The sequence below is a fragment of the Corvus kubaryi genome, unplaced genomic scaffold (genome assembly GCF_017639235.1).
Source record: "Corvus kubaryi isolate FWS band 111438036 unplaced genomic scaffold, C.kubaryi_AGA036_p1.0 37260, whole genome shotgun sequence".
In the NCBI taxonomy this organism is placed as follows: domain Eukaryota; kingdom Metazoa; phylum Chordata; class Aves; order Passeriformes; family Corvidae; genus Corvus; species Corvus kubaryi.
In genome coordinates this window covers 6,082,949-6,095,500 of record NW_024581077.1, presented here as the reverse complement: position 1 = coordinate 6,095,500, position 12,552 = coordinate 6,082,949, and the positions used below count along the sequence as shown (strand labels likewise).

At 39.9% G+C, this 12,552-nt stretch overlaps 1 protein-coding gene across 12 annotated transcripts in view; it reads right to left on the bottom strand.

The window, feature by feature from the left end:
* TENM4 (teneurin transmembrane protein 4) overlaps window positions 1-12,552 on the bottom strand; it is a 928,417-nt gene that overhangs the window by 176,331 nt on the left and 739,534 nt on the right. For all 12 annotated transcript variants that reach the window (XM_042024146.1, XM_042024143.1, XM_042024148.1 and 9 more), the window contains 2 exons: window positions 7,379-7,549; window positions 2,362-2,576 (listed from right to left, as the gene is read on the bottom strand). In XM_042024146.1, the coding sequence (XP_041880080.1) occupies window positions 2,362-2,576; window positions 7,379-7,549 (386 nt within the window). The remainder of the gene's footprint in view (window positions 1-2,361; window positions 2,577-7,378; window positions 7,550-12,552) is intronic.

Genomic DNA, 12,552 nt, shown 5'->3' with positions numbered 1-12,552 from the left:
CAATTCAAACTGGACAAATGGAAAAATACCCCCTGCACGCTGTGATGGCCAATCCCTAATATCTATGATTTATTAAAATTTGGCTTAGGTTAAAATGAGTTTGAAAAAGGATTTGATCTAGGAAGATTAAATCTAATAGACCGTAACACAATTGGGTAACTTACTATGATTTGTTGAGAAGAATGAGAAGAAATGCCTTTTGTTAATAGCAAACTACTTTGGGCTTCTGCATGATCTATTTCTAAGACTACAGAAATTTGGAGCTTACATTTTCTTCGTACTTATTAGTGACCACCACAGTGGTTGGCAACCTAAAACAGAAAACAATCACCACAGCCAGAGAAAGTTTCCCTAAGAGAATTTGGAATAGTTTGTTTGCATGGCCAGGTTTTGGTAGCAGCAGGGGCTGCAAGGGTGGCTTCTTTGAGAAGCTGCTGGAAGCTTTCCCTGTGTCTGACAGAGCCAATGCCAGCCAGCTCCAAGACAGATCCACTGCTGGCCAAGGCTGAGCCCATCAGTGATGGTAGCAATTGTCACCTCTGTGATAACACATTTAAGAAGGAAAAAAATTTATTGCACAGAAGTAATTGCAGCCAGAGAAGAGGGGAGTGAAACTATGCGAGTGGACCAATTATGCAGACACCAAGGTCAGTGCAGAAGGAGAAGGAGGTGCTTCAGGTGCTGGAGCTGAGATTCCCCTCCCTGTGGTGCAGCCCATGGTGAAGCAGCTGTGCCCCTGCAGCCTGCGGAGCTCCAAAGGGGAGCAGAGATCCACCTGCAGGCAGCCCGAGACCCATGCAGGAGCAAGTGGATGCCTGAAAGAAGGCTGTGACCCTGTTCGAAGCCTGTGCTGGAGCACGCTCCTGGCAGGACCTGTGGCCCCATGGACAATGGAGCCCACACTAGAGCAGGTCTGCTTGTGACCTCGTGGGAAACCCACGCTGTTCTTCAGTGACTGCACTCCATGGAAAAAGTGAGGTCTATGTGCTAAACTTTAAATTTTTTACTTAAACAAATGAAACTATCCGCATAATAACTTCTGTTCCACAACAAAATTTAAGAATGATAATAAGTAAAGTGAATACAGAGTTCTGATCTACAGTAAGTATTATGCTATCATGACTTGAGCTTTTATTCAACTAACACAGGATTTTAAAGTCATAAATGTTTGAATCTCCCTGTGAAAGGAGACTGATTAAAAAAGGGCAATAACAGCATTATTGTAGCACTGAATTTATGATGTGCTGATCCTACTGAAATATTTTAATTCTGCAGAAAAGTAGGCAGAGAAGTGTAGAGTTATGACACCTCTGACAGAAATAAATTGGAGGTGTGTTAATATGAACAAAATACCATATTATCCAGAGAGATAGTAATAAACATACCTGTTTGTTCAAAAACGAAATAAAGGCAGCCTATTTCTATAAATCTCTAATATTTTCAGCTAATAGTAGAGGGCAAGGGCAAGACACACTGACATAAACCTGCTAATTCTTTGATAACATGCTGATGCAAGTGGGAGTAAGATACTTTGCACTGCCAGTGAGTTATGCCCTAATGTATTAATCAATCTGAGTAAGAGCAGCTTAGAAGCTGAAACGGAAAGGAGAGAAAATAATGTATAAAATCCTTACTTAAAGGGATGGCTCTTCAGAGCTTTTCAGAGAAAGCAATTTTTTGATATGGTTTTTGTCAAGGTGTGTTAAGGAAAGCATCTGCTTTCATTTTAATCCTACAGAATAATAACTGGATCTTGATTTCTGCCTAACTTGGTGGCTCTCTGTAAAATCTTGATTTTCTTTTCTTATACACTAATTACTTGGCCCTGACAAACCTCAGTCTAAGCTGACAGCATACATCCTGGGAAGGGCTGGCTCAAGGCATTCCAGCATGGAAGACAGAAGTGAATCTTGCTCCCCCCTAGGGGTGACCAACTTGCTGCTCTTACCATGAGACGGCGAAGGCAGTGGCTGAAAGAGAGACAGACCTGAGATACACGAATCTGCTTAAGAGAATATTCCTTTGGATGCAGTTTGGGTGTAGCTGCCTTTGTGCAAAGCACTGGATGGAGAAGGTGGTACTTTCTGCTGGTACCACCACTGACCACCAGCCTCACAAAACCATTCTCCTCTGGCAGCTTGCTGCCTTAGGCAACTGATGGCTCTGCCCCTGCCTACAGCCCACCAGATTAATTCGTGTAAATTTTGCAATTGTCTCTTGATTCTCCTTCTCTGGATAAATGATCTTTGGCATCTTGCAAGCGTGCAACAAATTCTTGAAAGAAACAGATGAAAGAAAACAATACATCATACAAACATCAATTTAAGACAACATTATTTAATTGAAATAAGGTCCCCTTACCTGTGTGTGTGATGGTGGGAGTCCTTTTCTGCCATAGATGCCAACCAGAGCAGCCTTTCCTAAAGAAACATTGAATTTCAGATGCACTGGGTGGTCGATGAACACCTGAGATCTCCAAAAGATACCAGGAGGGATCTTCTGTGTGGCTCGTCTGCCTACATCAATTTCTCCGGAGTCTATAAAACTGTCGTCTGGAAAGAAACTACTGGGCTTTCCTGCCAAAACACAGGAACAAAATTCTTAAATTAGTCTTACATCCTGGAAGTAATTTAATCATACTGGTGTCTCTGACACTGATCTTGAGGAACAGTCTATTAGTGTCCTGAAGTCTTCACAGTACTTTGTCTAGCCAATCCATAAGATTATGGGAGGAAAACTGGCAGGATAATTTCTGGCTTCAGTAACTGTTTTGTTTGAAAACACGAGCATGGGAAGAGCAACCGGGAGAAAAATGGCCTTTTGTTTGAATTGTAACATCAGAGAGTGTGTAATTACATTACAAAGATAAGAATAAATCATCTGACATTATATTCTAAATGAATATAAGTTTAGGAATGGAGAAGTCATCATTAAATTAGTAACGAGAAGTGTAGCAAGAGTGAGATAGACGTGCCACAGAGTGGAATGGTGGTGTGGAGAACAGCAGCATGAACGATGCCTAAGTAGGGAAAGGAGAATGTTTCTCTATTAAATTAATTCTTGACAGTGGCAACAGTATTTGAAATATGCTGAACTGTCAAAAAAAAGCTAAAGAAAAAAAAGGACTGAGAAAAACAAAGGAGATCATACCCTGCACTTGAGTAATATCTATTAAGAAACATGAGAGGTTTTAATTGGGTTTCAGTATAATCTGTAAAGTGTGCTATTATTATCTGTTTTCTTTCAGAAGACAAATGGAGGCATCTGTTTCTAAAACTACCAGGCTGGAGAGCCTGGGTATTCAAATGGAATCAGTACATGCTGAAATGTCCGAGGGAGTCAGCAGGGAGCTTGGCACCCCTAAAAAACACACCTGAGGAATTCCAGGTTAGAAATTCATACAGTCACAACTCTCAAAGCAGGTGGCTGCTTCAAAAAATCTGGACCCAAAGGAAGACCAGGAAATGAGGGGCAGAATGAAAAATCAAACACCAGAATGTTCCCTTTTCAGCCTGTGCTATAACCAGTGGCCACAGCTTTGGTGCAGGGCACAGGGATGATGAAGGCAACTGCTTAGCAAACACCCTTTATAAAGGACACTTCTAGTGGAAAAGTGTGCAGTAGTGTCACCTGAAAGACTCTGGCTTTCGTAAAGAGAGCAACATGTCACCAACAAAGACTAATTATTTATTTTGGAAATTCAAATAAATTTGTTCTCTTATCTATGTGCCATTACAGCACACACTACTCTGTGTTTCACAGAGCAAACAATTCTAACAAAATGAGAAGGGAACTTCTGGCTACATACATTCTTTTGTAGAAAAATCACATTAGGAATTTTTTTCTTTCAGTACCTACATTTGAGGAATGTGTAAAAAAAATCTTTTCACATCTATCATGAATTCACATCAAATAGTCTCAGAATTTACTTGCCATATTGAAAAGGTGACTGGTAGAACATTGCATTTTACTGTTTCAAATGACCTTTCCTTTAGTATTACATAACGTTAAATACAGTATTGCCTTAAATTTCTCCATATACCATCCCAACACAAACTCTCCAGCAGAAACAGATGTAAATTGTTAGCTGTCTCTGAAAATCAATATAGAAACAATATGCATATTAACTATTAAGGATGGAGAATCTTTCCTTGCAGAACTTTTGGTTCCAGTAACACTAAACCCTGATTTAAAGTCAGCAACTGCTTAAGGACACTGCTGAAGCAGGACTTGATGCATGAGCTATCTTGAGGTAGAAGTTTTATGCATACCAGCACAAAAGGTGTATATATGCAAAGGCTGTATGTTCACACAAAAAAAGCTACTCTTAATTTTATAAGATCTCCATTTATCTTTGCTCATCACTCTCAAATTCAGAAGGGAAATCTGCTGACATTTTTTCCGTTTTCAATACACATACACATTAAAGGAGATAATCAGAAGCATCTCAGGTAAACGGGCATTCTTTCTGAATCCTGTGCTAATAGAGTACAATTGCACAATGAAAATCAGCCAGATAGATTCTGAGGGGAATTATGTTATCAACTGGATTGATAGTATTTATTTGGTATACTAAAATTTTCTTTTCACACTGTCAGGATTATAGGAAACAGTTTCAATGTCTTCATGCAAAGTTTCTTATTGCACTATTGTAGGATGAAAAGATTGAGGATTCTATTAAAGAAGAGCTACAGACATCACACGTTTTGGTTCAAATGAAGGATATATTTTTTCTGATTACTACTGACATGTTTTATAGATTCTTAGATATTCAGGTGAAAACCTTAAGTATTTGATATGCCCCATGACTGTTCATTAATAAAGATTGTACATCAGAGTGAATCAGGGAAGGTGAGAATTTAATATGACAGATGTTGCTATGCAAGATAGAGCCTGGAGAAAATGAGCACAGGATGTATTCCGTAGAGAGAGCAGCACTTGCTCATGCAAACGAAAATGCTTCTGTGATTGCAAAAGACAGTCTCACAGAAATAATTTCTTGTACACACAATTACAAAGTTTATGTCTCCTCTTGGTGGACACTTGCATGTCTGAGAAGCAGATATCCTAAGAGCTGTTACATCATGTTGCCAGTGGTCGAAGCTTGTCCTGATACAGATGTCCAAGCAGAAGCTCTCTTCACCAGCCTGAATTTAGTCCCTGAAACCCCTCTCTGTTTCATCAGTTTCAGCCTACAGTAAGATTAGGCCCTACGGACTGGATACTTCACAAAGAAAGTACAATGAAAAAGCCATGTCAGCTTCTAATCAGAAATTGGCTTTTAATCAGAAATATCTGACTCCTTAAAATTAACTTCAGGTCTGAATTCTTAATTGGGCTGTCAATTACTCTGCTCTTTCTGCACATTACCTTGAACTTTTTAGTTACCGTAGCAACTGTTCCTAATTTCTTTGGATATCAAAATGAGCTATTTCATTTCAGACCTTGCTGAATCTCTCTGTATTTCCAACAGGATGGTTCCCTGGCCCATCAAAACACTTAAGAACACATATAGCTCTGACTTCAACCACAGTCAATTACATGCTTAAACGTAAGCATGTGGTTAAGTGCTTTGGTAAACAGGGTTGGGCTTGAACAGAGGAAAATGCTGTTCTGGAGCACAGCCACAGGTGAGAAGGAATGACAGTTACTGAGAGTTGGCAAGACACTGGTAATGATTCATTCAGATCAGCTCTAAGGATGTTCCTAACACATTCCAGCCTATTTCATTATGATCCGGAAGACATTCAAATATATTTCCATTCTTTTAAAAATAAATTTCAATCACATAAATTCTGGTTTAGAACAGAAGCCCTGCAGCACTGCTAGTCCAGAATTAGTTACATAGTTACCTGATGGCAAGAGAGCTGCATTTGAAGGCTGGACAGTGCACCAAAGATGATGCTGTGATGTGCTTTTTAGTCAGGACACGGTATTTTCCTCTAGAGCCTACAGATTCCCTAAGATCTATACAAAGCACTCACTTGAGGGGTCTTCTAATGACATAACTAGGCTATTCCCCAGACTCCTCTTTTAACACTTTTAACAGCAGCAATCAAAACTTCTACTCATGTCACTGTAAATGTGGCTAAAATAAAATCAAGTCAAGGTCTTTCACCTGGATGTCAGTTTTGAATACGTCCATTTATTTTCATTTTGACTTTTAAAAGGAAATGGACAGATCAAAGCTAGATGATTCAAAAATGAAACATATGGCAAGTTAGAGGGGGAAAAAAAAAGGATCTGTTATGAAGTATTTTTGAGTACAACAGCAGGGCTGTTGGCAGCTTGCTGTACTGTCTAGTAAGGTTTGCTGAGAATAACCTGCTTAGCTGATTTTTCCTTGTAGCAACTTGATGGCAGCCATCAGTTACCAGTAAATACACTGTTTTAAGGAACACACATAATTATGGCCTTTATTTGGACTAATAAAGACAGACAAAACCTCTTATAGAAAAAACCCCTCAACAATTAATTTAAATTAAACATGTAAACACAGGCTGTGAGCCAAAGCCTAGGGAACTCTGTGGAAACTTTTGAGTTCAGTGAGTTGCAAGAACAGTAGCATACATCTTACCCGTCCACAAAACTTCTTCCACCAAAGTAACTACCAAAAATAGTCAATTGCTGCAGTTTTACTGGAATCTCTTAATTTTATGCAGAGAATCTTGACACACAAATAAAAAAAGCTTTCTGAAAATTTGCATTTCTCATTTCTCCAGCTATGTCTGGGGAGGGGTAAGACTTTGCAGAGCTTACAGGTACTTTTAGCAGTGGTGCCCCTAAAAAAAGCACACAAAGATGTAAAGCTGATAAGGTGCTACTGAATTGAGGATCCATGAGGTGCTTCTAATTTCTGCCAACACCGTGATACTTTGTGGAGACTAGGCCTTTTATCTGGCTACTTTTGCAAAGCTATGTCCAACTCTGGAGTGCCAAAGCTCATAGTGTAATAGTTCTCAGTATTTTGGTCCTCAAAACATTTGCTAAGTGGCAACAAATAGTAAAACTCAAACATTTTTGTAGTGTTGTAGAGGAAGCTTGATGCAGTGCTCCAGGAATCATTTAATTTTCAAGAGACTATGTTTTCCCATGAAAACAGCCACTCAAGGCAGGGTTTTCATGCTGACCTTCTGTAGTCTGTGAGAATGCCTTGAATATGTGGAGAGAGTTTCACACGGTTTTATTGCATTAGTGGACATCAGAGGGGTATGAAACTTAGAAACATATGGAAACAGAACTGACGACTAGCTCTAGACATGAAAGACTGGAAAAGCACCTGCTGATGGCAGCACTGAGGGTAATGGAACATGAGATTGGACGGCTGGAGTTTAGAGGCAGACAGAAGACTCACAACATGGACACATACCAACCATACCTTCACTGGTTCCTTTGCCTTTCCTGTCAGGTAACTCTAACCCTGTGCCCCCCGAAGGATATAAGGAGACGTCCGTTGGCACTGGCCAACTGCTGGCTGTGTCTTCCGTGATCTCATACATCTGCCCTTCCATCGGCTGCAGGTGCCAGTTTAGGCCAAACAGGTGCATGGCTGTGGTGAGCAATGAGAAAAGTCATCTTTTTCTGTTTGGGAGAGGTTCAGAACTACAGGGACACTTTCTAAACCCTAGCTCCAGTGCCTTATTAGTGGTCATTGCTTTAGGACAGGAATGGAACTGATGTAATTAGACAGCTCCTGCTGCTTCTACCATACCAGCTCCCTAGGACTTTCCACCCACTTAAACTCAATTTAGATCACCTGTACCAATCCACTCCGCTTCTTCCAGCAGGACCACTCCTGACTCATGGTCTGCATGACAGGATAACCAGGCACAAAGCTCCCAAGGCTGGGGTGACAATGCGGTGAACACAGAAATACAAGGAGTATTATTTCCTAACATACCAATAAATCCCAGGGAACTGCACTCTGGTTTGTTTTGCCATATTCACAGTGTATTATATAGGTTATTTTTTTTTTTATCCACCAATTATACACAGAAGCCCTTATAGACATCTCCGACAGCTTTTCCTGGTTAAGACCAAGGGAAAACTGAGGCAATTTAAGATCCATCTTTTACACATGCCTCTGTGCTCTGCGTCACAAATGTGAGCGACTATGTCTGAGCATTCCTTTGTACAACTCAGCTTCTTCTATTCGGATCAAAGACATATCCTTGAGAACTGAAAATGAGCAGCACTATTTAGATTTGTGTGATATCAGGGCAAAGCTCTCTGTAGGCTTCTGGGCCATGCAAAGTCATCCAGTGCACACGTGAATCTATTTCAAGGCATTACATAATGACAAGTGAAGTTAAGGAACAAGACAGACTACTTAAAAAGCAAACATAAGTATGAGGAGTATGGAAATCATATGCTTATACAACTAATACTTGCCCCTTGCAAATATAAAGCAAAAAAATGTGGCTTGTGGCTTACCATATCAGTTCTTCCATCCCCAACATAAACATTTCATACTCAATCAGTATCCAGCTTAGCTTCAGGCTCTACACAGCTAAATGATCTGATACTTGCTACATTTGGAATGACATTTCTTTTTTAAGGAAAAGCCTTGATATTTTACACTATAATTTCTCCAAGAAACTATACAATGACACTAACAGCACAGCCATTTAGTATAAACAAAACCAGTAAAGAAACAGAGCATTTCCATGGCCTATAATTCTCTTTTTATTCACAAACATATACCTGAGATCAGCAACCAGTGTCAGGGACAAGTGGTTAGTTTATTTAAACCTGTGCATCAGAAACAATCTTTTCAAGAGGATTGAAAAGTAATCTGGGTAGCTCTCTGAAGACAGCGTGTTTAGGCAATTTAGCAAAATACGTGATTTTTTCTACTTCAGTCTCAATTAGGTCACCTACCATTTACCAACATAAATAAGGTTGTCTTTGCACAACTACAACATCACAAAACATGAACACAAAACTTTTTTTTTACCTTGTAAATGGGGACTGTGTTCGTTAACAGTCTTATCCATTTAGAAAAAAAATACATTCCTTAAACTCCCACACAGCAAGCAAGCACAGCAAGGAAGGTCTCCTGAGGACCTGTTCAACACTCATTTTTACACAGGTGTATATACTAAGAAAGAATGTTACCAACACTAGTGGTAATTTACCCAGGGTACTTCAGGCAGAGGGACAAGTATTTTCATCTGAAAGGGGTATATTTGCAAAGAAACTGTGCAAGGGAAGAGAGGAAATCAGACCATGAACACAGGATTTGCATCAAGCATTTGGCATTGCTATGCTTGCATAATATCTTTGTGTTTATACAGCTCTCATCATCAGACTGCCTGGGCACTTCATAGCTATTAACCTCATAAAACCTTATCAGGTAGGAATCTGCTTTTTTCACTACACAGAAAGGGAAAGGAGAGCTACAGCAGATTAAAGGACTGACTCAATTCACCTGTTTGGGCATTAAAATGCAATTGTGTGTTAATTCACTTATCTTACTCTATGCTTACAGGGTCACAAGATTTAAGAGGCATTTCATGCAGGTCTCTGCCAGCAGTTTTGTTCTAAGCTCAGTACTGGATGCCATCTTATAATTCCATCCAGGCTGGACCTCTCCAAGGACCAGAGTGTTACCCAGGTGCTGCAGAGCTGTTTACAGAGCTCAAGGATTTAGATACTCTCAGCATGCAAGTTCCCACATTAACATGGGATGTTTATAGTTACATGGATGTTTGTAGTTTCAGGCAGAACGGAAACTGTACTCTTCACTCCTCCAAACTCAGGCAATCCTGGACAGCTGTCAGGCCTAAATTCTGCTGGCCCTAAGTGCTTAAGCCCAGCCCCATCTCTCAGATGTCTTCATGTTAGAACGACCTGCTTGAGCTTATACCAGGCATCCCTGGTTTAGGCAGGAACTGGGCCAGTGGTTTGCTTTTTTCACAACCTCATTTGAACTGTTCTGTCCTTTGGACATCACAGCCTAAGTGCCACACAGACTTTTAGGAACACATTGCAAGGCTATTGTTTCCCCAAAAGGACATTGCTGCTTCTCCTCTCCTTAGGAGGAATTTGTTATTGTAGATCATTATTTACTGCAAGCAAATAAAGATGAAAAACTCAACATTGTTTTGGGTGCAGTGAGAAAACTGTGAGCATTTCTTCCAGGCATCCAAATGAATTTAAAATACCTGAGAGGAAATGTCTTAACAAGCGATCATCTTGGTTCACTGTAACGACAGAACTGGCAGCCTGGAAGTGCTACAGCTTTTCTGCACATTATCCATCCACTTGAGCAAGTGAATCAACCATTCCATGTCACCATTCAATTCTCAATGTTTGGAAAGTGTCTTACAATGTTCCAATATAGAAAATTCAACAGAATTATAGATAACACAGTAACATAATTATAGATAACATAGTAACATAGATATTGTATTATCACACAAAGTTAAAAGACTTGTATTAATGTTAACTTTTGTCCTTTGCTAATAGATTTCGTCTAAAGCAAAAAGCTTATTGCGTACATTGATCCCATCATCACCTAGATCACAGAATCACAGAATGGTTTGGGTTGGAAGGAACCTTAAAGACCACCTACTTTCAAGGCCCCTGTCATGGACAGGGGCACCTTCCACTAGACCAGGTTGCTCAAAGCCCCATCCAACCTGGCCCTGAACACTGCCAGGGCTGGGGCAGCCGCAGCTTCTCTGGGCAACCTGTGCCAGTGCCTCATCAACCTGATAATAAAAAAAAAATCATTATATCTAATCTAAATCTATTCTCTTTTCATTTAGCACTATTACTCCCTTGTCCTGTCACTACAGACCTTAGTAAAAAGTCTCTCTACATCTTTCTTACAAGCCTCCTTTTGAAGTACTGAAAGGCTGTAGGAAGGTCTCCAATGATAAGCCATGAGAATGAGATCTATGCACACCATGCATACAAAAATGCAGAACTCTGAAAAACAGAATTATTTGAATAGCTTCTTGATTATCAAGTGGTTAAAAAAAATCCAGAAAACAGAGTGTAAAAGCTCAGAGCTACTGCTCTATTCAGGATTTCTGATTTGATGTTTTTAAGCACAAAATAAAAGCCTATAAATATTCCCACTCATATGGCAAACAGACATCATGTAATTTCTGCTACAGGTAGGCAATAATCACAAAATTCAACCTGAAAGAAGAACAAAGAGTCTGATTTACTTTGGAAACATGCTCTGGTAGCAGGTATGTTATGAGGAAGTCACCTGATTAAGTGATTTCATTACTATCTTCCAAATACCAGCAGTGTCTGATTGGCAAGCTGGTGGAAGATTCATTCCTCCTCTTGCTCCCTCTAACTGCCACATTGGTGCTGAAAAGTCGAGTAGTAACAGCAGTGAATATTTCAGGTCTTTAAATCTCAATGGGATGTGTAAAGCTGTTGTTGCACACAGTTGTGTTTAAAGATTTTAAAAACGGCACAAATAAACCTTGTTCTGTGCTAAATTGATGCAAAGTTCTTTCTCACTGAAAAAAACAACAAAGGACCATAATCATGGAATAGCCCTGGAACCATGGATGAGAAGCACAACCATACATTTAGAAGTGCTGATGTTCCTAAAAGCAAAGTAAAGCTGTAAAAATAGATTGAGATTCCTGATGTTCTTAGTCTCCAGGTCAATGGAACCCACTGTGGACATTTTCTCTGGCTTTTTTTTTTATCCCCTGCTCAGCTAGATATAAGAAGTCACTGACAGAGAGAAAATGCCCTAAAAGCCCCCATGTCCTTCTTTTTCTCCTTCTCCCTCTCCCTCTCCCTCTCGAACGTGATGCTCAATAGATTTTCAGATATTGAAGGCTCCCCATGTATTAAAAGAGCACTCTGCAATTAAAAATCATTAAAGTGTACACTTTTGTAAAATACCATGTAGCTTTCACTGCCTAGGAAGCTCCATGACAGGCTCTTTGCAGACACTTTGGTTATATTTCCCATGGAGAATAAAACTCTTTTGTCTGCCTTCTCTGGGAATGAAAACAATACTTAGGGGAAGCCCCACATGCTCTCTGAGCTGTTTCAGCACCAACAACTTAGATGATATAAAGGCATCTGGGGCTCTGGCCCATTATGCTCATGTTCTGACTTTAAAACTTTGACTTGCACAACCTTTCCCCTGTAGCTAAGTGCTAGCAAAAGGCGCCCTGAAACTTGCTGAATGGGTAACAGAATTTTCTGCGGCAGAGTAAATCACCTTATCCTCAGTCCTAAGTCACCTGTGCCTGCCTTCTTGGTGGAGAAAAAATGGACATCAGACTCCAGTCCCTTCAGGGTTTGATTACTTTGCTGAGTTCAGCATTTCAACCATGCCAGTGTGATATGGCTGCTCTTTTGCTGGACTCTGATTTATTTGCATGATTAAATAACTCAGCTGATGCTAAACTGTTTGCAAGTTTTCTCTGTAAAGTGAATCTAAGTTCATATTGGTGGAACCAAGTATTCAGGATCATGATTCTTTTGATTTTAACGTATTATCTCTTCTTATATTGCATTATTCCTACTCCATGGCTACTGGTGGATGCCATAATCAGCATCAGA